Raw genomic sequence first — 25,528 nt, forward strand, 5'->3', positions numbered from 1 at the left:
GTGTGTGTGTGTGTGTGTGTGTGTGTGTGTGTGTGTGTGTGTGTGTGTGTGTGTGTGTATGTGTATGTGTACTCACCTAGTTGTACTCACCTAGTTGTGTTTGCGGGGGTTGAGCTCTGGCTCTTTGGTCCCGCCTCTCAACCGTCAATCAACAGGTGTACAGATTCCTGAGCCTATCGGGCTCTGTCATATCTACACTTGAAACTGTGTATGGAGTGAGCCTCCACCACATCACCCCCTAATGCATTCCATTTGTCAACCACTCTGACACTAAAAAAGTTCTTTCTAATATCTCTGTGGCTCATTTGGGCACTCAGTTTCATGTGTGTGTGTGTGTGTGTGTGTGTGTGTGTGTGTGTGTGTGTGTGTGTGTGTGTGTGTGTGTGTGTTTACTAGTTGTGTTTACTAGTTGTGTTTTTGCGGGGGTTGAGCTTTGCTCTTTCGGCCTGGACTCAACTGTCAATCAACTGTTTACTAACTACTTTTTTTTTTTTTCCCACACCACACACACACACCCCAGGAAGCAGCCCGTGACAGCTGACTAACTCCCAGGTACCTATTTACTGCTAGGTAACAGGAGCACTTAGGGTGAAAGAAACTTTGCCCATTTGTTTCTGCCTCGTGCGGGAATCGAACCCGCGCCACAGAATTACGAGTCCTGCGCGCTATCCACCTGGCTACGAGGCCCCTGTGTGTGTGTGTGTGTGTGTGTGTGTGTGTGTGTGTGTGTGTGTGTGTGTGTGTGTGTGTGTGTGTGTGTGTGTGTGTGTGTGTGTGAGTGTGTGTGTGTGTGTGTGTGTGATAATATTAGTAGTTTGTAACAATTGATTGATTGACAGCTGAGAGGTGGGCCGAAAGAGCAGAGCTCATCCCCCGCAAACACAACTAGGTGAATACACACACGCAGCCACAGACATACGCACACAGAGCGACAGACACAAGCACAGACATACACTCACACAGCGACAGATTTACGCACACACAGCGACAGACACATGCACACACATACGCACACACAGCCACAGACACACGTACACAGACACACTATCACTGACAAGCATCCCCTGCAAAATACTTGAAAGAATAATTAGGCTAAGACTTGTTGAGCACCTGGAGAGCATTGGGTTTGTAAACAAGCACCAACATGGGTTCTGGACAGGTAAATCATGCCTAATAAACCTTTTAGAATTCTATGACAAAGTAACAAGGATAAGGCAGTACAGAGAAGGCTGTGCAGACTGCATATTTCTTGACTGCCAAAAGGCCTTTGATACAGTACCGCACATGAGACTGCTACACAAACTTGAGAGGCAGGCAGGAGTAAGCGGAAAGGCCCTAGCATGGGTGAAGAACTACCTAACAGGAAGGAGCCAAAGGATAATGGTAAGAGGCGAAAAGTCGGACTGGCGAACAGTAACGAGTGGAGTACCTCAAAGATCGGTGCTGGGCCCAATCCTCCTTCTAATTTACGTAAATGATATGTTTACAGGAGTGGAATCCTACATGTCTATGTTTGCGGATGACGCAAAATTAATGAGAAGAGTTGTGACAGATGAGGATTGTAGGATCCTCCAAGAGGACTTAAACAGGTTGCAGAGATGGTCAGGGAAATGGCTACTGGAGTTCAACACTAGTAAATGTAAAGTTATGGAAATGGGATCAGGTGATAGGCGACCAAAGGGACAGTACACAATGAAGGAGAACTGCCTACCTGTAACGATTCGAGAAAGAGACCTGGGAGTGGATGTGACACCTAATCTAACTCCTGAGGCACATATAAATAGGATAACGACAGCAGCGTACTCTACACTGGCGAAAATTAGAACTTCATTCAGAAACCTAAGTGAGGAGGCTTTTAGGGCGCTTTACACTGCCTACGTGAGACCCGTCTTAGAGTATGCCGCGCCATCATGGAGCCCCCGCCTGAAGAAACACATAAAGAAACTAGAGAAGGTTCAGAGGTTTGCGACGAGGTTTGTCCCAGAGTTACGAGGGATGGGATATGAAGAGCGGCTGAAGGAACTGAACCTTACGACACAAGAGAAAAGAAGGGAGAGAGGTGATATGATAGGAACATATAAAATACTTAGGGGAATTGACAAAGTGGAAATAGATGAAATGTTCACACGTAATAATAACAGAACAAGGGGGCATGGGTGGAAACTGGAAACTCAGATGAGTCACAGAGATGTTAGGAAGTTTTCTTTTAGCGTGAGAGTAGTGGAAAAAATGGAATGCACTTGGGGAACAGGTTGTGCAAGCAAACTCTATACATACTTTTAAAAATAGGTATGATAGGGAAATGGGACAGGAGTCATTGCTGTAAACAACCGATGGCTGGAAAAGCGGGATTCAAGAGTCAATGCTTGATCCCGCAAGCACAAATAGGTGAGTACACGCACACACATACACTCACACAGCGACAGACACATGCACACACAGCCACAGACACACGTACACAGACACACTCACACACATACACTCACACAGTGACAGACACACGCACACACAACCACAGACACACGTACACACGCACTAACATACACTCACACAGCGACAGACACACACACACACACATACGCACACACAACCACAGACACACGTACACACACAGCCACAGACACACGCACACACCCACAGACATACGTACACACGCACAGACATACACTCACACAGTGACAGACGCATGCACACACATACGCACACACAGCCACAGACACACGTACACAGACACATGCACACACATACACTCACACAGCGACAGACACACGCACACACACATACACTCACACAGCCACAAACACACGTACACAGAAAGACTAACAGAGTAAGCTCACCTGCAAGACAGCACATCCCTGGCCCTCCATAGTGATGGAGACCTTGGTGGGAACAGTGGGCAGCTTTACCAACTGCTGCAGCAGTTTGTTGTCGTCGGTGACGGTGAAGGGGTGTGCCAGGCCGCTAGCTGTCACCGTTGCCACCACGTTCAGAGGTCCCTGGTACAAGTGGGTCTCGTACAGTGCCAGCGCCTGGAGGGCCACCACCGTATCCTGCGTAATGGGCACAAAACGTCCTGTTAGCAAAGCCATTTTCAATTATGATTTTTCCCTAACATTCACGATGCTTCCTTTAACTGAAAATATGTTTCATTGTGTACCTATGTGTTAGTCCCAGATTCAACACCATAGATTTGGAAAAGTTTCAATAAACATAATTCCGTTGAACAATTACAAGTAATATATGTACAGGTGCAAGTATTGTGTAATGCCAATCACTTGCTTCGCACAATCCCCTCTTCATGCTGATATTCTCAAAGTACTTCTGTTTCTCATATTACTTAACCCACAGTTGTCACCATCAAACTACCCTAACTCTTACATTTTGTTAACAATTATAATTTCTTAATTAGCTAAGGTTCCATTCATTTTTAATATGCAGACAAATTTCACAAATGTAATATCCATCTTAACATATTTTGCAGTCAACCTTAAACGTTTTTCACCTAAACACTATCAAGACAAGGAGCTAGTGTTGTCTCAGCAACACAAGACACAAAATACGGCAAACTTCTCGCTGTTGCCACATCCCCAAGTACCGCTCCATTATGTAAATTTAATTAGTAGAATAGAGGGACCTCTTTAGTATTGTTTACAGTTATTCTAGACATGTGTGGAGATGTGGTGCGCCCGTCACGTCATGAGTACAGGCAACACACACACCTGAAGCACCACCTGCAACAAGGCTAGTCCTGCCTGTGTGTGACGAGACATCCCAGGTACAGGCAACACCCACACCTGAAGCGAGGACCCAGACAGGAGTTGAAGGGGCTGATATTTTATCTGTATACTCAATGAAAAATCCAAGTAACAGTGAACACCAGCCAGTGGACGGGATAATTATCTAAGTGTAGTTCCAGGATGAGAGTTACACTCGTGGTGTCCCGTCTTCCCAGTACTCATTGCAGTATAACATTTTCACACTACTTCGGTATAAACTTTATGCCTACATCATGCCCATCTGTCAGGGCGCCATTATGCCTGTCAGGCACCTGACAGCTGGGTGGACAGCACTTCGGATTCGTAGTCCTGAGGTTCCGGGTTCGGTCCCGGTGGAGGCGGAGACAAATGGGCAAAATGTTTCTATCACCCAGATGCCCCCTGTTACCTAGCAGTAAATAGGTGCCTGGGAGTTAGACACCTGCTACGGGTTGTTTCTTGGGGATGTGTAACAAAAAGTAGGCCTGGTTGAGGACCGGGAGCGGGGACGCTAAGCAACGAAATCATCTCAAGATAACCTCAGAATAGATCATATATTTCACAAAACATGGCAGGCAACACGTGAATAACGACCGAGTTTCCTACACCACTTAAGAGGAGAGCATGGATAAAGAACTCCAAAAGTCAACTACCGGTGGCAGGTCAGAATGTAAGGGGCCCCTCATGAAACATGGCAACCATCAAGACTATAGTGAAGCACTCGAGTCCCACTGCCAGTAACACCAAACCCCTGATTTCCTTATTTAAGGTTACAAATCCAACTCTAAACACAAATAACGGGAAGAAAACAGAAAAGCAGCACAAAACAGTGGCTTCCACTTATCCTAACACATCCCTAAAACACATGAAGGAAACCACAGAATAAAGGCAAGGCTCAGACTCCGCCGCTACCACCACCGAGGGAGCAACACCAGACAGCCGTCTACTGCGCCTTAACATCTGGAGCTCGCGGGGACTGTGGAACAAGGACTTAATACACTGGGGGTTCTGTGGCACTAGGGATTAATACACTGGGGGTTCTGTGGTACAAGGACTTAATACAATGGGAGTTCTGTGATACAAGGACTTAATTAATACACTGGGAGTTCTGTGGTACAAAGTCTTAATACACTGAAGGTTCTGTGGTACAAGGACTTATTATACTGGGGTGCTACATAGAGGACAGCCCATAAATATGTTTTTCCGTTCCACAGTGCTCAACTTGTGTATATTTCTTTGTCAGTTTCTTTCATATCAGCATTTCTTTTGTTCAAAAGAAATTATACGAGTTCTTCTATTGCTAAAGAACATGAAAGTAAAGAAAATTCTGCTAAATTTCCATGCAATAAAATGGTTGGTTGTATAGGCAAGACATGTGGGTAACAATGATGGTTGTATAGGCAAGACATGTGGGTAACAATGATGGTTGTATAGGCAAGGTATGTGGGTAACAATGATGGTTGTATAGGCAAGACATGTGGGTAACAATGATGGTTGTATAGGCAAGAGATGTGGGTAACAATGATGGTTGTATAGGCAAGACATGTGGGTAACAATGATGGTTGTATAGGCAAGGCATGTGGGTAACAATGATGGTTGTATAGGCAAGGTATGTGGGTAACAATGATGGTTGTATAGGCAAGACATGTTGGTAACAATGATGGTTGTATAGGCAAGGCATGTGGGTAACAATGATGGTTGTATAGGCAAGGTATGTGGGTAACAATGATGGTTGTATAGGCAAGGCATGTGGGTAACAATGATGGTTGTATAGGCAAGACATGTTGGGTAACAATGATGGTTGTATAGGCAAGGTATGTGGGTAACAATGATGGTTGTATAGGCAAGACATGTGGGTAACAATGATGGTTGTATAGGCAAGACATGTTGGGTAACGACGATGGATGTATAGGCAAGGCATGTGGGTAACGAAGGAGAATACTACCTGTGTGGAATAGAATCCTCCTTGGCCATTCCTCTGCGCCGTGATCCACTTGACCACCTTCCTAGCCTGCTGCTCGTATTGTTTAGGGTCAAGGGTCATCATGGCCATGATGGCGTAGCCAGCTGTTTCCACCCCTACAGCCTTCGTCTTGCCTGATTATACAATACGTAATTGTTGTATGACACATATCAATCATTTGGACACAGGTAAAATATATCCCTGACCACAAGACACGTAGATAATAAATTTTTTCGCTTTGCCCATCAGAGCCTCGAACCCAGAACCAACAAAGCAGAAGACTTGTTCTACCAACCAAGCTACGAGCACCCACAATAAGGGAGGAGCTCAGAGAGACAGCTGGTTTCTCAGTCAGATACCAGTTGTGGTGCTTGTAGCCTGGTTGGTAGAACTAAAGTTGTCTGCTTTTGTGGCATTTGGTTCGAGGCTCTGATGGTCTACGTGAATGAAATGTAAAATAAATTAAAACAAATGCTGTAAACAATCATCTTAAAACTAAAATTCTATTTAAAACTTCTTTTTAACCGAACAAAATGTATTACGTGAATATTTTGATTAGGCTGCAAATATCAAGCCACAATACACGGGTTCTTTGATTAGATATATTTATATTGATTTACCTGTGTTTATTTTCAAATATAAATTATTCTAGGAGTTGCATTTAATAAAACAATAATGAATGACATTCATCTCAATTTTGTTTTGGATTTTAGCTTTATTTAAGGCCTATCAAGCTCGCCTAAAATTATAACTATAACTACTTGTCAGTAAAACCAGCAAGATTATTCAGTCGTAAGCAAAGTTAAAGAGAAAATAAATATAGTGCTTACGCACTTACTGAGGTAACACCTTATACCCTTCTTCCCCCGACTATACCTGGTCCTTTGGGCAGCTCCCAGTGAGTGGAGTTCTTTGTCACAACAGCTTGTTCCAGCAATTTCTGGAGAATTACTTCGGCTTCAGGAAGCTTAGCCAAGGCGAAAGCATAGGCTTTGAGCGCCATAACGTAGGGGTCAGAGGAGGAGTCTGCTTGTAGACACTGGGCAGCCAAACAGTCGGCCTGGCTGCATGACTTGTCATTGGCCTCCAGGAGAGCAATCATCACATAGGCTGTTAGAGGCACGGGAGAGTCACTTCCATCAATTCCTCCCTGTTAGAAATGTGATAACATATTGTTATAGGATCGCCTGAGTGTTGAACTCTACTGCATGTTCTTGCAAATTCAATCATCAGTTCCTAACACAACTTACTTTCAATTATTTCATTCTGAAAATCTTCCGCCTCCTTTAACCTTAAATTGCGCATCGCATCATATGATGCTTTGACCGACTTTAAGTAAATTACACATCGCATCATATGATGCTTTGGAGTACTATGCAAGATTTAAACGGCCCGCGGATACACGGGGGTTCACCACACCTTCATCAGGGCTCTTGTAAATAGACCCCATTTAAAAAAAAAATCGTGGGACAAATTCCCGGGTGTTAGGGGCCTTAGTATTGAGCAAGCTACCAAGCCTGACGCACGCAGCATGAGCTCACAGCACTGCTGTTCAGCTTGTGACCACAACATCACCTAAAAATGCCATAATATACTTGTTCATGCTATTATGTAGTGATGATATTATTACAGAAAACCCCTGACTGTGATATAACTGACCAGGGTTCTGATAATAGCAGGATTGTGGTGATATTTAGCGTTGTGCTCCAAGGAGGGAGGAGTAATGCAGTTGGAGGGAGGGTAGTGGCGCTGTCTTCTGACTGTGTGTGGTCACCTTTTATTGACTGCACTCACCATATGTTACGGACCCGGATCCAGCGTCCGAGCCTGGAGCAGTGACGACCGCGCCATCTGTGGGTCAGCTCCCGAAACCCCCTCCAAATGGACGACGATACCTGGTGAGGATGAGGTGTACTGGCTACGAGGGCCAGTTTCCAGTCCTGTTCAGCTCACAACACAGCCGCTGCTGACCCCTGGTGATGTGGTGCTCAGACAACAACGCCATCTATGGAGTGGATATGTCGGGCGTTTGTGTCTGAGCCTGTAAGTGAGGTGCTTTAGTGTGTCCCTGTTATTGATGACGTGTCTGCTTACAGAGTCAACCTGGGACTGCTGTAAGGGAAGTTGAGTCAGTCTACCCAAGGCAGCCGTCCCCATACCAAGTGCTTTGCTGCAGCAGCTGTGAGTCGCCTCCCGGAGGAACACTGTGGTGTTACCCTGCCAGTGAAGTGGCAGTTGAAGGATTGTCGTACCCGGGACCGACTGTTGGAGACGATTGACCACTGGGGTATTGTGGACAGGAGAGTGATCTGTGGTATCACACGAGGCTCCTGACTAGGGCGCTACCCTAGTATCGCTCGTGGAGTGGCCTGAACAGTGTTGCTGATCCGGAACCTGCCAGCAGTTTGCTGGACTTGTGGTTGACGGCCTCCACGGCGGTGCCCCAGTGGAACTGTGTTTTGGCTGGCCTGTGTCCGGGGTAGACTCAGCTTGTCGAAGGATTCGTCGAGAGACCACGAGAGCACCGAGAACTTGGCACCGAGAGGATCCAGAGTCTTCAGGAGAAGACGACCGTGTATATAATTCCCCTGTGCAGTGTTAATACCCCTCCCCCTGAGTAACCTTTTATATATTATTTATTGGTGGCGGTGTTAATTATAATATTAAGTTTTTGCCTTTCTTTCCCTTCCCCTTTTAGTTTACTTGCGTTACTGATCACATCCCTTGAAAGCCACTACTGGCTTGGGGCTGGATACCCTTCCTCTAACGACATCAGAGTAAGAACCCAGTTGCGACCTGAGAGGGCCATAACACCATACCAGCTTAGTGGTTCGCTATGGTGAACACAAATGTAGATACTTATATATAACGTGTGTATAGAGGGTATAAACAGTGAGAGGAGTAGGTTGGGAGCCGCCATTTTGGTGAGTGCGGTGGCGTCGTCTGCACGACTTATCATGTTGTTTACTGGTGACCACGATGGTCTTTTGGCACCATACCAGTTTACTTGTACAAGTATGGTGAATAAAACAGGTAGATACTTATACATAATGTGTGTATATAGCATAATAACACCACAAACAGTAATGTTGGAGGAGAAATATTAGTGCACCTGGCCTTGAGGGCGGCAGCCACCAGCTGACTGTGTGAGTAGCTATGTCTTTGTGCCTTTACTCACCATACAAGCTTAGATATACAGTTATGGTGAACAAAACATGTAAATACTTATATATAACGTCTGTATATAAAAGCAAAAACAGTATGGTGGGAGGAGAATGGTGGCAAGTCGGGTGAGGTGAGGGAGGGAGGGAGTGGCAGCCAGTGGCGGGCTGCCACTGCCACTCAGCATATCAACTTAGTGGTTCGTTATGGTGAACACGAATGTAGATACTTATATATAACGTCTGTATATAGTGAATAAAAGCAAAAACAGTATTGTCGGAGGAGAATGTGAGTGAGTCAGGTGACTTGAGGGAGGGAGGAAGTAGCAGCCAGTGGTGGGCTGTCACTGGCACTGCCACTCAGCATATCAACTTAGTGGTTCGTTATGGTGAACACGAATGTAGATACTTATATATAACGTTTGTATATAGTGAATAAAAGCAAAAACAGTATGGTGGGAGGAGAATGTAGGCAAGTGAGGTGTTGAGGGAGGGAGTGAGTGGCTGGCTGGTGTGTGGCGGTCACTCCTCGTTAATTTTTGACTCATAATAGCAACTTAGTGGTTCGTTATAGTGAACAAAACATGCAGATACTTATATATAACCTGTACATATAGTGTAATAACCGACAAAGTATTATGTTTGATGAACATAATTGAATCAACAATATGTACACCATATTTTTGAGTACAGCGATGATTCACTCATTTTATTATATAAATATATCACAATATACACTATTGAATAATATTACAGCAAAAAAACTATGAAAAATCAATCAGAGACATTGAAATAATTAGGTAATTATCTCTTTGTGGCAACTCAGGCCTGACAGCTGGTGAGCAACAGACCGCCTGGGACTCACGCTGAGTCAGCGCCTGTTTTTTGCCAGACTTCCCCGTCCTATAGCGGGCAATATATGCCACTTACGATTTTTTTATTATTTTTCCCATGATCAGTGAATACAAATTAACAGGTTAGGAGGAAAAAAAATATATATTTTTTGTATGCGCCTGTGGGTGTAAAATGTCAACAGCCATGCGCCATTTAAGGGTTAATATCTAACACTTCTATAGCATATATCTTTAAAATAGTGAATGACTTAGGAAAATTATAACCGCTATTTACTTACATTTAAAATTTCTGAAAACTTGCACTGAAATAATGGAATGCCTTTTTCTGGGGAAAAGGGTCTCAGGGACTTGCAGTAGCTACCAGAACTGAGAGTTCCACACATTCCAGTTACATCAGCCCTTATAAGCCCTCAAAAGTGTACTGGAAACCAAAGGCCAAAATCTTGAACCATCGCAGACGTGCAGGGGATTCACGATCACTTTCACCGAAGAATTAAACCCCAATAAAGGAAATGAAGAAAAACAGACAAATGCAAAGTTGAAAGAAGGCAAACAAACAATGCAGCAAACTATTCGACAAACAATCCACTCAGTAGTTTGGTCTTACATCCCCTAGTAACAGCTACTCATCACCAGGTGGCAGGACCACGGAAACTACTGGCTTTCCCCTATCATCATTCCTGTCCTAAGGCAGTAAGAAACCAACCAACAAATGGGGAGATTCACCCTCTGTCGCCAGAGGGTGTGGATGTCGAACTCTGGCTGCCTGTAGCTGTTTGTCGCTGCTTAGTAGTGGCTGCCCGTTAGTGTGGAGCGCCTGCTGCCCGGGCCACCGGTTAGCAATATGGCGGCGGCTGGTAGTGGCTGCATCCGCCATGTAAATACTGTCCAATTGGATTTTTCTGCTACGGTGAATTGGGAACATGTGGCGGTTGCACTTTTGGATGCATTTGACTTAAAGATTCCGGATCTCCTCGGCTTTGAGAAGTTTTCCCCCACACGTGTGGTGGTGACGTTTGCCACGTTACCGGCGGTGACATAACCACGTTTGTTGGCTGTGTGCAGTTTGTGGAGCGTTAGAATGAGCGAACGGTTCCCCTCCCTCGTACAGCTCTATCAGTGGCCGTCTCTTATCTGTGGGCCCCCTGACCTGTGTGAGTGTGCACGGGATGCATGTGACTTTTCCAGACGCGGAGCTTGGCTCAGTGTTTGCGAGGTTTGGTATGGTGCAATGGCAGCTGCAGGGTCTTCATCTGGGTACTCGTACACTGCAGATGCGTCTCATGGGGTCCATCCCTTCCAAGCTTTTATGTTGTGGTGTTTATCTCCATGTTTTTTATCATGGTCAGGCCCTCACTTGCTTCCAGTCTGGGGAGAAAGGCCACGATGCGGCCCGGTGTGATGTTCCTCGCATGGAGGCCGCTTCTGTTTTTCGGGTGGGGGATTTCCCTCCCAACCCCCTAGGTGTGCGGACTGCTTCCCCGGAGGGTCCTCATCCTGGGGGCTTGCCTGGTGGTGTACCTGCAGCAGATGTGCCTGCTATTCCATCTGTGCCTGGGGTGTCTCCTGTGCTGGCTTCGGTGGAGGACATGGCTGCCCCTGCTTCGCGTCTTCAGCTTCCGGTATAGGCGGAGGAGCATCAGGTTCCTGGTTCTTCCGTGGTGGTGTGGGTGTGATGCCGGTGCTTCCCATTGAGGGGTGTGCTTCCTACGGATGGGGGTGTCGCCGTCTCCCCGGTGGTTATCCTCGATGGTGGCGGCGTTCCTGATGCCTGTGTTGCACGGCCACCTGTTGCCCCTCTTGGCAGTGTGTTCCGTGAGGGGGCAGTGTGCTCCCCTGCCCCTCACCAGAAGTGCACTTCAGGGGTGGGGGCGGGGGGCTCGCGCAGTAGGGAGCCCCCTGGAAAGTGGGTTGAGGCTTCGCAAAGGCTTGGCCTTGGATGGTGCCCCCTCCCTTCCTCCTAATTCTCCTGCATCTGCTGAGGATTCCGGAGGTGATGTGGTGCCTGATGGTGGCACACTTTCCTTGATGATGGTGGGCTTGAGTGGTACCAGGACGGTGGCGGCAGGGTCTCGGCAGGCTTTACCGGGTGATGCCGGCACCGTTCGCTTCCTGAAGGTCCGAGGCCCGGAGTTTCTGTGGGTTCCTCCTCCGTGGAGCAGCAGGCATTGGCCCTCGCGTTGCAGACCCTGCCTCTGCAGTGAGTGCCGGTGTTACCCCTGGTGGGCCTGTGGGGTTAGGGGGTCCTTGATGGGTTTCAATGGCACCTGCTTTTGTTTGCGCGTCTTTGAATGTACGTGATCTGAATGTGCTTGCCGTCCAGTTGGGCCTTGTGGATGTGCTTCGGGAGCAGCGTGTGGATGTGGCGCTGATCCAGGAGCACAATGTTCGGGATGTGTCTGTTCTGCCAGGGTTGTGTGCTGATTTTCATATTGTGTTGATCCCACCGAGAACGTCCTTTGGGGGGACGCTCATGTTATTTTCACGGAGGGCTTCTATTTCCGTGCCTCACACGGAAATGGATGAAGATGGGTGGGTCTTATTTGTGTGGGCAGAGTTTTGGAATTCTGTTCTTGATGGTGTACTGGGGTGGCACATCATTGGGACCAGGAACTATTTTTTCGGAAGGAGCTACCGCCCTTCCTCTGGCATGATACGAGGGATTTGATCTTTCATGGGGATTTTAATTGTGTCACGAGTGTGCGGAATATTTCTAGTGCCCACCCGCAGAATGTTTCGGCCGCTTTGCGTGAGATTTTGCGTTCATGCGGTTTTCAGGATACTGCCATTTTGTGTGGCAGCCAACTGGAGAATACCTTCGCTGCGTGTCGGGCATGTTCTAGGATAGATAGGTTCTATGTTTCTCGTGGGAAGTGTTCTGTGTTGGACCTTCGCATGGTCCCGGTGGCTTTGTCTGATCATTGTTTGGTGGTGGTCCGGGTTGGTGTCTGGATATAGGTCTGGGTTGGTAGAAACTTAATTGTCGGTTGTTACGTTGTCCGTGTATATGTGCCCAGTTTTTTGTCTGGTAGGTTGGGATCCTTGCCTGGAGGGCTGCCTTCTCTTCTCTCTTCGTTTGGTGGAAGTGGTGTAAGGTGAAGTGTTGGAGGTTTTTTGTCGCTAAGCAGGAGGCAGCCAGGAGGTTTGGCCTGCTCCGGGTTGCTTCAGGCTCGACTGTTTAGTGTGTATGTGCAGTTGAATGCTGGGGTTGACTGCTTTGGGGAGATTTTTTAGTGTAAGGAGCGTATTTGTAGGTTGCATACAGAGTTGGCTGAAGGTGTTCGGGTGCGTGCTCGTGTGGCTGAGCGTGTGGATGGGGAGAGGCTCTTCCCCCCTTTCTTTTAGGGTGGGAGAAGGCTGCGAGGGATTCTGTTCTTCTTACGGGCCTTCGCCAGCCTGATGGTTCTGTTTTTTCTTGCATGGAGGGGGTTCTGCTTTACATGCGGCGGGAATTGAAGGCTCTCTATGGAGCGGTGCAAGGGGATGGTGTGCTCGCAGATTTTTTTTTGGATGGGTGTACCCTGGTTTGTCAGAGGCGGACTGTGCCCGCTTGGTGAGGGATGTTTCGTTGGGGGAACTCCTGGATGTGGTCCGGTCGTTTCGTATGGGAAAGGTGCCCGGTGTGGATGGCCTTCCCATTGAGTTCTATATTACCTTTTGGGATGTGTTGGGGGAGGTCCTTTTGGAGGTGGTGCAGGCTTGTCTGCAGGTGGGTGCCCTGCCTGACTCCTATTGTGACGGAAACGGGCGGCTGCTCCCGAAGCCGAGCGATTTGCAGTTTTTTTTTTAATTGGAGGCCTATTACGCTCTTCAATGTTGATTATAAGATTTTATCTAAGGTTTTAGCTTGTCGCTGTGGTGTTGTCGGGCGTCGGTGGTCTCTGTAGAGCAGTTTTGTGGTGTTCCTGGTCGTGCCCTTGTGAATTGCAATTCTTTGATTCGTGACGTGCTTCTGTACGCGTCCGAGTATCGCTTTTCAGCGGCGATGATCAGCTTGGACTGGTCGAAGGCCTTCAATCGGGTGTCGTTGACGTTTGAGTTCCGTGCGATGGAGCGGTTTGGGTTTCCGTCGATGTATGTGGATTGGGTGCGCATGTTGTATGCCAGGTGTCACAGTCGCGTTTGTGTGAATGGTTTTTTTAGTTCCTTTTTTCGATTTGCCGTTCTGTGCATCAGGGGTGCCCCATGTCTATGTTCTTGTATGTGATGTTTCAGGAATGTCTTTTTCGGGCGGTCAAGGCTTGTTCCTTGATTGTGCCTCCTCTTTTGCCTTCCGTCTTTGGCAGCCTATTTGCGGGTATGCTGACAATACCGTTTGGTTTTGGCTACAGTGGGTTCGGTTGGTGCTGTTCAGGACGTTCTCCTGCAGTTTGAGTCTGCCACGGGGGCAAATCCTGCAAAGTTGGATTTGATGGGTATCGGTGAGTGGGCCTCCTGCCTGGTGTAAGGAGGGTCGGGGTTTCCGGTGGTCTCGTCGCTTCAGTTTTTTGGGGTTACCTGGTTTGCCTCTTATGACTGTTCCTTGGAGTAGAATTTAGGAGCTGTCTCTAATTCAGTTGGGGTTGCGGTTGGGTTATTGTCGTGTCGTCAGTTGACGATCTACCAGCGGGATTTGGGTGTTGCGTGTAAGGTTCTGTTGCGAGTGTGGTTGATGGCTCGGTACTTTCCTTTGGATCGCCGGAAGGCCTTGGATCTGGAGAGCCTGGTGTACAGGTGTGTGTGGTGTGGTCATTATCAGCCGGTATGTCATTCGACGCTGGTGTTAGGGGTGAAGAGATTATATGTTCCTCTTCCCACAACCAAACCATCGCTAGAGAAATCCTCGTAAACAACACAGAAATCATCGATAGATACAGCGATAGCAGATGGCTTGACGTTTGCGAGGCACTGCACATTAAGAAGTCAACACCAGCAATCAACAGCCAATTAATGCACAACTATATTCTACCCACCTCAAGACTCCGCTCCAATATAGAAGCATCAAGAAATATGGACCAATAGGCTTTCTACAATCACTTCCATTTCAATATCCATTGTTTCGTGTTCTGTCTTGTGTTGATGAAATTAATACCCTATTAAATACCACCTCACCCCATCCACCTCACTCAAATGTAGATATAAACAAATCGGAGATATGTAAGTTCTATTCAGTTGTGTATGTGTAAAGTCTTTGAAAATGTAATAAGTTTTACGAAACGCGCTCAAGTGTCGCGTCAGACTAGAAATAAAAATGAATTTTGGAGAATTGATTTTTGAATTACCTCCAACAGTGAAAAGAAATGTACGAAAGATTGAGAAAATTCGTGAGAATTATTAATCTTACTTTTTCGGTCATATTTAATAATATATGTCTACAGGAAAGACTGCTACCAAAATATACTAATATATATATATATATATATATATATATATATATATATATATATATATATATATATATATATATATATATATATATATATAAATATATATATATATATATATATATATATATATATATATATATATATATATATATATATATATGTATATATATATATATAAATATATATATATATATATATATATATATATATATATATATATATATGTATATATATATATATAAATATATATATATATATATATATATATATATGTATATATATATATATATATATATATATATATATATATATATATATATATATATATATATATATATATATATATTATTAAATATGACCGAAAAAGTAAGATTAATAATTCTAACACGAATTTTCTCAATCTTTCGTACATTTCTTTTCACTGTTGGAGGTAAATTAAAAATCAATTCTCCAAAATTCATTTTTATTTCTAGTCTGACGCGACACGTGCGCGTTTCGTAAAACTTATTACATTTTCAAAGACTTTAGTTTACAAATACACAACTGAATAGAACTTACGCATCTCCGATTTTATATCTACATTTGAGTGAGGTGGAAGGGGTGATGTGGCATTAATCAACACAAGAGAGAACAAGAGGTGGCATTAATAGGGTATTAATTTCATCAACACAACACAGAACAAGGGGTGGCATTAATAGGGTATTAATTTCATCAACACAAGACAGAACACGAAACAATGGGTATTGAATAGAAGTGTTTGTAGAAAGCCTATTGGTCCATATTTCTTGATGCTTCTATATTGGAGCGGAGTCTTGAGGTGGGTAGAATATAGTTGTGCAATAATTGGCTGTTGATTGCTGGTGTTGACTTCTTGATGTGTAGTGCCTCGCAAACGTCAAGCCGCCTGCTATCGCTGTATCTATCGATGATTTCTGTGTTGTTTACTAGGATTTCTCTGGCGATGGTTTGGTTGTGGGAAGAGTTTATATGTTCCTTAATGGAGCCCTGTTGCTTATGCATCGTTAAACGCCTAGAAAGAGATGTTGTTGTCTTGCCTATATACTGGGTTTTTTGGAGCTTACAGTCCCCAAGAGGGCATTTGAAGGCATAGACGACGTTGGTCTCTTTTAAAGCGTTCTGCTTTGTGTCTGGAGAGTTTCTCATGAGTAGGCTGGCCGCTTTTCTGGTTTTATAGTAAATCGTCAGTTGTATCTTCTGATTTTTGTCTGTAGGGATAACGTTTCTATTAACAATATCTTTCAGGACCCTTTCCTCCGTTTTATGAGCTGTGGAAAAGAAATTCCTGTAAAATAGTCTAATAGGGGGTATAGGTGTTGTGTTAGTTGTCTCTTCAGAGGTTGCATGGCGTTTCACTTTCCTTCTTATGATGTCTTCGACGAAACCATTGGAGAAGCCGTTGTTGACTAGGACCTGCCTTACCCTACAGAGTTCTTCGTCGACTTGCTTCCAATCTGAGCTGTGGCTCAGATTGGCTTCTCCAATGGTTTCGTCAAAGACATCATAAGAAGGAAAGTGAAACGCCATGCAACCTCTGATTAGACAACAAACACAACACCTATACCCCCTATTAGACTATTTTACAGGAACTTCTTTTCCACAGCTCATAAAACGGAGGAAAGGGTCCTGAAAGATATTGTTAATAGAAACGTTATCCCTACAGACAAAAATCAGAGGATACAACTGACGATTTACTATAAAACCAGAAAAACGGCCAGCCTACTCATGAGAAACTCTCCAGACACAAAGCAGAACGCTTTAAAAGAGACCAACGTCGTCTATGCCTTCAAATGCCCTCTTGGGGACTGTAAGCTCCAAAAAAACCCAGTATATAGGCAAGACAACAACATCTCTTTCTAGGCGTTTAACGATGCATAAGCAACAGGGCTCCATTAAGGAACATATAATCTCTTCCCACAACCAAACCATCGCCAGAGAAATCCTAGTAAACAACACAGAAATCATCGATAGATACAGCGATAGCAGGCGGCTTGACGTTTGCGAAGCACTACACATTAAGAAGTCAACACCAGCAATCAACAGCCAATTAATGCACAACTATATTCTACCCACCTCAAGACTCCGCTCCAATATAGAAGCATCAAGAAATATGGACCAATAGGCTTTCTACAATCACTTCCATTCAATACCCATTGTTTCGTGTTCTGTCTTGTGTTGATGAATTTAATACCCTATTAATACCACCTCACCCCATCCACCTCACTCAAATGTAGATATAAACAAATCGGAGATGTGTAAGTTCTATTCATTTGTGTATGTGTAAACTAAAGTCTTTGAAAATGTAATAAGTTTTACGAAACACGCTCAAGTGTCACGTCAGACTAGAAATAAAAATGAATTTTGGAGAAATGATTTTTGAATTACCACCAACAGTGAAAAGAAATGTACGAAAGATCGAGAAAATTCGTGTTAGAATTATTAATCTTACTTTTTCGGTCATATTTAATAATATATGTATATATATATACATATATTCATACGGTCATATTTAATAATATATATATATATATATATATATATATATATATATATATATATATATATATATATATATATATATATATATATATGTGTGTATATCACGAAAATAAACACGTGATTAAGAATGTGACAATGTCAGACCACGAAGGAAAAATGAAACAGGAAATTTCCTTAAGTACTTTCGTATATTAAATACCTTCTGAAGATGTATTTAATATACGAAAGTACTTAAGGAAATTTCCTGTTTCATTTTTCCTTCGTGGTCTGACATTGTCATATATATATATATATATATATATATATATATATGTATATATATATATATATATATATATATATATATAATTCATCTGTATAAATTATCAATTGCTATCACATTTATCATTAATTTATCATAAGTGCTTGCATATTTGCATATAATATTTTGCTTGTATCATATAACTAGTTGTTATAATTACTAGACATGATCTCAGTTATTGGCTATGCAGTTTAAGAGCGAGGTTAGACTGTGTAGTGTTCAGAACTTTTGATACTAAAAGAGAACCAGTATTTAGAGTCACTGAACTGTGTTTTATCATTTAATCCATTGTAAACTACAATGCTGATGTGTTTTAAATGCCAACAGGTACATTGTGTTTCTTCCATCACTATCCTGGTGTTAATAAGTAAAGCCCACATAGCATCCCAAGACAAGAGGATTGGCAGGACTTTGTATAAGCTAAGGAATTATAAGTTCATCTATTTTCCATTCTTATTTTAAAGTATCATTTATTAAGTTCCTGTCCATTTAATTTCCTCATTTAAGTCCCACATAAACGAGACTTTAGCCTTCAACGTGTGACATATCACACATGTGTGACATGTGTGGCATGAAAGAGTAATGCCACAACAGATCACATTATTCCAGCATTATGTATATGGAACTTGTTGAAGTCTCCTTCATAATACTGGTGTATATTTATTCAACGTACTTTTTTTTTTATTTTTAACATTAAACCAATAAACAAAGAAATTACAATAGCGTTATATTACAAAAAGGAAATAATTTATAACAATGCAGGATGTGACCTGGCGTTCTAGAGCGTATGGGACTCACCAGAATGATGGTTCATATTCCCACATTTCTCCAAATGATTCTCATTCAATCGGTGTTATGCATGAGAAAAATACTCACTTTCATGGCCTTGTGGAAGACTTTACCAGTGTTGTTGAAGCAACCGTCCTTTCTCTGATTAGACTGAAGCCAAGTGCTTGTTTGGTTCAAATCATTCTTGTCAATCTGCAATTGCCAACAACAATCAGATTCACGAAGTAGTATACAGTACACACCAAATAAAACATGAGTAAGAAAGTTATTGCTATTTGCTTCAACGACAATTAGCAGCGTTTGGGCGCTTAATTGATTGTATTACCACAGCTCACAGCAGCTCAGTAATTACATCTCAAGAAAAAATACCAAACCCAAACATTTGAAAATGAAAAATCCCTGATGTATGGGTCGGTCCTGGACCATTATGTGTGATGGTCCACGACGGATCGAAACGTCGTCGTTTTATAATTTCTATATATGTGGGCTGGGTATCAGGTGTGTGGGCTGGGTGTCAGGTGTGTGGGCTGGGTATCAGGGGGTGTGGACTGGGTATCAGGTGTGTGGGCTGGGTATCAGGGGTGTGGGCTGGGTATCAGGTGTGTGGGCTGGGTATCAGGGGGTGTGGACTGGGTATCAGCAGGGGGTGTAGACTGGGTATCAGGTGTGTGGGCTGGGAATCAGGTGTGTGGGCTGGGTAACAGGTGTGTGGGCTGGGTATCAGGTGTGTGGACTGGGTGTCAGGTGTGTGGGCTGGGTGTCAGGTGTGTGGGCTGGGTATCAGGGGTGTGGGCTGGGTATCAGGGGTGTGGGCTGGGTATCAGGTGTGTGGGCTGGGTATCAGGTGTGTGGACTGGGTATCAGGTGTGTGGGTTCGGTGTCTAGTGTGTGGGCTGGGTATCAGGTGTGTGGACTGGGTATCAGGTGTGTGGGCTTGGTGTCAGGTGTGTGGACTGGGTATCAGGTGTGTGGGCTCGGTGTCAAGTGTGTGGGCTGGGTATCAGGTGTGTGGACTGGGTATCAGGTGTGTGGGCTGGGTATCAGGTTTGTGGGCTGGGTATCAGGTGTGCGAGCTGGGTATCAGGTGTGTGGGCTGGGTATCAGGTTTGTGGGCTGGGTATCAGGTGTGCGAGCTGGGAATCAGGTGTGTGGGCTGGGAATCAGGTGTGTGGGCTGGGTATCGGGTGTGTGGGCTGGGTATCAGGTGTGCGAGCTGGGTATCAGGTTTGTGGGCTGGGTGTCAGGTGTGTGGGCTGGGTATCAGGTGTGTGGACTGGGTATCAGGTGTGTAGGCTGGGTATCAGGTGTGTGGGCTTGGTATCAGGTGTGTGAGCTGGGCATCAGGTGTGTGAGCTGGGTATCAGGTGTGTGGGCTGGGTATCAGGTATGTGGGCTGGGTATCAGGTGTGTGGGCTGGGTATCAGGTGTGTGGGCTGGGTATCAGGTTTGTGGGCTGGGTGTCAGGTGTGTGGGCTGGGTATCAGGTGTGTGGACTGGGTATCAGGTGTGTAGGCTGGGTATCAGGTGTGTGGGCTTGGTATCAGGTGTGTGAGCTGGGTATCAGGTGTGTGGGCTGGTTATCAGGTGTGTGGGCTGGGTATCAGGTGTGTGGGCTTGGTATCAGGTGTGTGGGCTGGGTATCAGGTGTGTGGGCTGGGTATCAGGTGTGTGGGCTGGGTATCAGGTGTGTGGGCTGGGTATCAGGTGTGTGGGCTGGGTATCAGGTGTGTGAGCTGGGTATCAGGTGTGTGAGCTGGGTATCAGGTGTGTGGGCTGGGTATCAGGTGTGTTGGCTGGGTATCAGGTGTGTGGGCTGGGTATCAGGTGTGTGGGCTGGGTATGTAGTTTGTGGGCTGGGTGTCAGGTGTGTGGGCTGGGTATCAGGTGTGTGGACTGAGTATCAGGTGTGTAGGCTGGGTATCAGGTGTGTGGGCTTGGTATCAGGTGTGTGAGCTGCATATCAGGTGTGTGGGCTGGGTATCATGTGTGTTGGCTGGGTATCAGGTGTGTGGGCTTGGTATCAGGTGTGTGGGCTGGGTATCAGGTGTGTGGGCTGGGTATCAGGTGTGTGGGCTGGGTATCAGGTGTGTGTGCTGGGTATCAGGTGTGTGAGCTGGGTATCAGGTGTGTGGACTCGGTATCAGGTGTGTGGGCTGGGTATCAGGTGTGTGGGCTGGGTATCAGGTGTGTGGGCTGGGTATCAGGTGTGTGGGCTGGGTATCAGGTGTGTGGGCTGGGTATCAGGTGTGTGGGCTGGGTATCAGGTGTGTGGGCTGGGTATCAGGTGTGTGGGCTGGGTATCAGGTGTGTGGGCTGGGTATCAGGTGTGTGGGCTGGGTATCAGGTGTGTGGGCTGGGTATCAGGTGTGTGAGCTGGTATCAGGTGTGTGGGCTGGGTGTCAGGTGTGTGGGCTGGGTATCAGGTGTGTGGGCTGGGTATCAGGTGTGTGGGCTGGATATCAGGTGTGTGGGCTGGGTATCAGGTGTGTGGGCTGGGAATCAGGTGTGTGGGCTGGGTATCAGGTTTGTGAACTTGGTATCAGGTGTGTGGGCTGGGTATCAGGTGTGTGAGCTGGTATCAGGTGTGTGGGCTGGGTGTCAGGTGTGTGGGCTGGGTATCAGGTGTGTGGGCTGGGTATCAGGTGTGTGGGCTGGGTATCAGGTGTGTGGGCTGGGTATCAGGTGTGTGAGCTGGTATCAGGTTGTGGGCTGGGTGTCAGGTGTGTGGGCTGGGTATCAGGTGTGTGGGCTGGGTATCAGGTGTGTGGACTCGGTATCAGGTGTGTGGGCTGGGTATCAGGTGTGTGGGCTGGGTATCAGGTGTGTGGACTCGGTATCAGGTGTGTGGGCTGGGTATCAGGTGTGTGGGCTGGGTATCAGGTGTGTGGGCTGGGTATCAGGTGTGTGGGCTGGGTATCAGGTGTGTGAGCTGGTATCAGGTGTGTGGGCTGGGTGTCAGGTGTGTGGGCTGGGTATCAGGTGTGTGGCTGGGTATCAGGTGTGTGGGCTGGGTATCAGGTGTGTGGGCTGGGTATCAGGTGTGTGGGCTGGGTATCAGGTGTGTGAGCTGGTATCAGGTGTGTGGGCTGGGTGTCAGGTGTGTGGGCTGGGTATCAGGTGTGTGGGCTGGGTATCAGGTGTGTGGGCTGGGTATCAGGTGTGTGGGCTGGGTATCAGGTGTGTGAGCTGGTATCAGGTGTGTGGGCTGGGTGTCAGGTGTGTGGGCTGGGTATCAGGTGTGTGGGCTGGGTATCAGGTGTGTGGGCTGGGTATCAGGTGTGTGGGCTGGGTATCAGGTGTGTGGGCTGGGTATCAGGTGTGTGAGCTGGTGTCAGGTGTGTGGGCTGGGTATCAGGTTTGTGGGCTGGGTATCAGGTGTGCGAGCTGGGTATCAGGTGTGTGGGCTGGGTATAAGGTTTGTGGGCTGGGTATCAGGTGTGCGAGCTGGGAATCAGGTGTGTGGGCTGGGAATCAGGTGTGTGGGCTGGGTATCGGGTGTGTGGGCTGGGTATCAGGTGTGCGAGCTGGGTATCAGGTGTGTGGGCTGGGTATCAGGTTTGTGGGCTGGGTTTCAGGTGTGTGGGCTGGGTATCAGGTGTGTGGGCTGGGTATCAGCTTTGTGGGCTGGGTGTCAGGTGTGTGGGCTGGGTATCAGGTGTGTGGACTGGGTATCAGGTGTGTAGGCTGGGTATCAGGTGTGTGGGCTTGGTATCAGGTGTGTGAGCTGGGCATCAGGTGTGTGAGCTGGGTATCAGGTGTGTGGGCTGGGTATCAGGTGTGTGGGCTGGGTATCATGTGTGTGGGCTGGGTATCAGGTTTGTGGGCTGGGTGTCAGGTGTGTGGGCTGGGTATCAGGTGTGTGGACTGGGTATCAGGTGTGTAGGCTGGGTATCAGGTGTGTGGGCTTGGTATCAGGTGGGTGAGCTGGGTATCAGGTGTGTGGGCTGGGTATCAGGTGTGTGGGCTGGGTATCAGGTGTGTGGGCTTGGTATCAGGTGTGTGGGCTGGGTATCAGGTGTGTGGGCTGGGTATCAGGTGTGTGGGCTGGGTATCAGGTGTGTGGGCTGGGTATCAGGTGTGTGGGCTGGGTATCAGGTGTGTGAGCTGGGTATCAGGTGTGTGAGCTGGGTATCAGGTGTGTGGGCTGGGTATCAGGTGTGTTGGCTGGGTATCAGGTGTGTGGGCTGGGTATCAGGTGTGTGGGCTGGGTATGTAGTTTGTGGGCTGGGTGTCAGGTGTGTGGGCTGGGTATCAGGTGTGTGGACTGAGTATCAGGTGTGTAGGCTGGGTATCAGGTGTGTGGGCTTGGTATCAGGTGTGTGAGCTGCATATCAGGTGTGTGGGCTGGGTATCATGTGTGTTGGCTGGGTATCAGGTGTGTGGGCTTGGTATCAGGTGTGTGGGCTGGGTATCAGGTGTGTGGGCTGGGTATCAGGTGTGTTGGCTGGGTATCAGGTGTGTGTGCTGGGTATCAGGTGTGTGAGCTGGGTATCAGGTGTGTGGACTCGGTATCAGGTGTGTGGGCTGGGTATCAGGTGTGTGGGCTGGGTATCAGGTGTGTGGGCTGGGTATCAGGTGTGTGGGCTGGGTATCAGGTGTGTGGGCTGGGTATCAGGTGTGTGGGCTGGGTATCAGGTGTGTGGGCTGGGTATCAGGTGTGTGGGCTGGGTATCAGGTGTGTGGGCTGGGTATCAGGTGTGTGGGCTGGGTATCAGGTGTGTGGGCTGGGTATCAGGTGTGTGGGCTGGGTATCAGGTGTGTGAGCTGGTATCAGGTGTGTGGGCTGGGTGTCAGGTGTGTGGGCTGGGTATCAGGTGTGTGGGCTGGGTATCAGGTGTGTGGGCTGGGTATCAGGTGTGTGGGCTGGGTATCAGGTGTGTGGGCTGGGAATCAGGTGTGTGGGCTGGGTATCAGGTTTGTGAACTCGGTATCAGGTGTGTGGGCTGGGTATCAGGTGTGTGAGCTGGTATCAGGTGTGTGGGCTGGGTGTCAGGTGTGTGGGCTGGGTATCAGGTGTGTGGGCTGGGTATCAGGTGTGTGGGCTGGGTATCAGGTGTGTGCGCTGGGTATCAGGTGTGTGAGCTGGTATCAGGTTGTGGGCTGGGTGTCAGGTGTGTGGGCTGGGTATCAGGTGTGTGGGCTGGGTATCAGGTGTGTGGACTCGGTATCAGGTGTGTGGGCTGGGTATCAGGTGTGTGGGCTGGGTATCAGGTGTGTGGACTCGGTATCAGGTGTGTGGGCTGGGTATCAGGTGTGTGGGCTGGGTATCAGGTGTGTGGGCTGGGTATCAGGTGTGTGGGCTGGGTATCAGGTGTGTGAGCTGGTATCAGGTGTGTGGGCTGGGTGTCAGGTGTGTGGGCTGGGTATCAGGTGTGTGGCTGGGTATCAGGTGTGTGGGCTGGGTATCAGGTGTGTGGGCTGGGTATCAGGTGTGTGGGCTGGGTATCAGGTTTGTGAACTCGGTATCAGGTGTGTGGGCTGGGTATCAGGTGTGTGAGCTGGTATCAGGTGTGTGGGCTGGGTGTCAGGTGTGTGGGCTGGGTATCAGGTGTGTGGGCTGGGTATCAGGTGTGTGGGCTGGGTATCAGGTGTGTGGGCTGGGTATCAGGTGTGTGAGCTGGTATCAGGTGTGTGGGCTGGGTGTCAGGTGTGTGGGCTGGGTATCAGGTGTGTGGGCTGGGTATCAGGTGTGTGGGCTGGGTATCAGGTGTGTGGGCTGGGTATCAGGTGTGTGAGCTGGTATCAGGTGTGTGGGCTGGGTGTCAGGTGTGTGGGTTGGGTATCAGGTGTGTGGGCTGGGTATCAGGTGTGTGGGCTGGGTATCAGGTGTGTGGGCTGGGTATCAGGTGTGTGGGCTGGGTATCAGGTGTGTGGACTCGGTATCAGGTGTGTGGGCTGGGTATCAGGTGTGTGGGCTGGGTATCAGGGGTGTGGGCTGGGTATCGACCTAAACATCTGGCAATCCGGAAATCCATTCAGTAGATAAAATGTTTATTATTGTTAACAACACAGGTCTCTAGTGACCTACTGCCAGCATTTCAAAAGATCAGTCTTGCCTCAGAACCTTCTCAGCCGTCATGAGCAATACGATCAGTCTACCTGTCCCAGTGGCCGCATTTGTGATGAGGATATTGCTAGATTATTGTGCTGATTGCTCAGTCAATAGTTATGAATTGGTCTCATCGCTTTAGGGTGCTTAGGGTGTGGAAATACAATCCGATATTAACAATTGTGTAGTACTTATAGAAGCAGTGGTCGAACGTACAAAACTTCACCACTGCACCCAAAACAGTCAAACTCCTGGTGCTCCGTCAGTTGGGATCCGTCTGTTGGGATCCGTCTGTTGGGATGCGTCTGTTGGGCTCCGTCTGTTGGGCTCCGTCTGTTGTGCTCCGTCTGTTGGGCTCCGTCTGTTGGGTTCCGTCTGTTGGGTTCCGTCTGTTGTGCTCCGTCAATTGGGCTCCGTCTTTTGGGATCCGTCTGTTGGGATCCGCCTGTTGGGATCCGTCTGTTGAACTCCGTCTGGTGGGTTCCGTCTGTTGGACTCCGTCTATTGGGCTCCGTCTGTTGGGCTCCGTCTGTTGGGCTCCGTCAGTTGGGCTCCGTCTGTTGGGATCCGTCTGTTGGGATCCGTCTGTTGGGATCCGTCTGTTGGGATCCGTCTGTTGGGATCCGTCAGTTGGGATCCGTCTGTTGGGATCCGTCTGTTGTGCTCCGTCTGTTGGACTCCGTCTGTTGGGCTCCGTCAGTTGGGATCCGTCTTTTGGGATCCGTCTGTTGGGATGCGTCTGTTGGGATCCGTCTGTTGGGATCCGTCTGTTG

At 47.2% G+C, this 25,528-nt stretch overlaps 1 protein-coding gene across 3 annotated transcripts in view; it reads right to left on the reverse strand.

The window, feature by feature from the left end:
• The window catches only part of LOC123764589 (alpha-1-inhibitor 3), a 209,935-nt gene that overhangs the window by 11,399 nt on the left and 173,008 nt on the right, over positions 1-25,528 (reverse strand). For all 3 annotated transcript variants that reach the window (XM_069314575.1, XM_069314574.1, XM_069314576.1), the window contains exons 22-25: positions 18,794-18,898; positions 6,595-6,868; positions 5,701-5,852; positions 2,838-3,050 (exon numbers count right to left, since the gene is read on the reverse strand). In XM_069314575.1, the coding sequence (XP_069170676.1) occupies positions 2,838-3,050; positions 5,701-5,852; positions 6,595-6,868; positions 18,794-18,898 (744 nt within the window). The remainder of the gene's footprint in view (positions 1-2,837; positions 3,051-5,700; positions 5,853-6,594; positions 6,869-18,793; positions 18,899-25,528) is intronic.

This window comes from Procambarus clarkii, chromosome 79 (genome assembly GCF_040958095.1).
Source record: "Procambarus clarkii isolate CNS0578487 chromosome 79, FALCON_Pclarkii_2.0, whole genome shotgun sequence".
Classification (NCBI taxonomy): domain Eukaryota; kingdom Metazoa; phylum Arthropoda; class Malacostraca; order Decapoda; family Cambaridae; genus Procambarus; species Procambarus clarkii.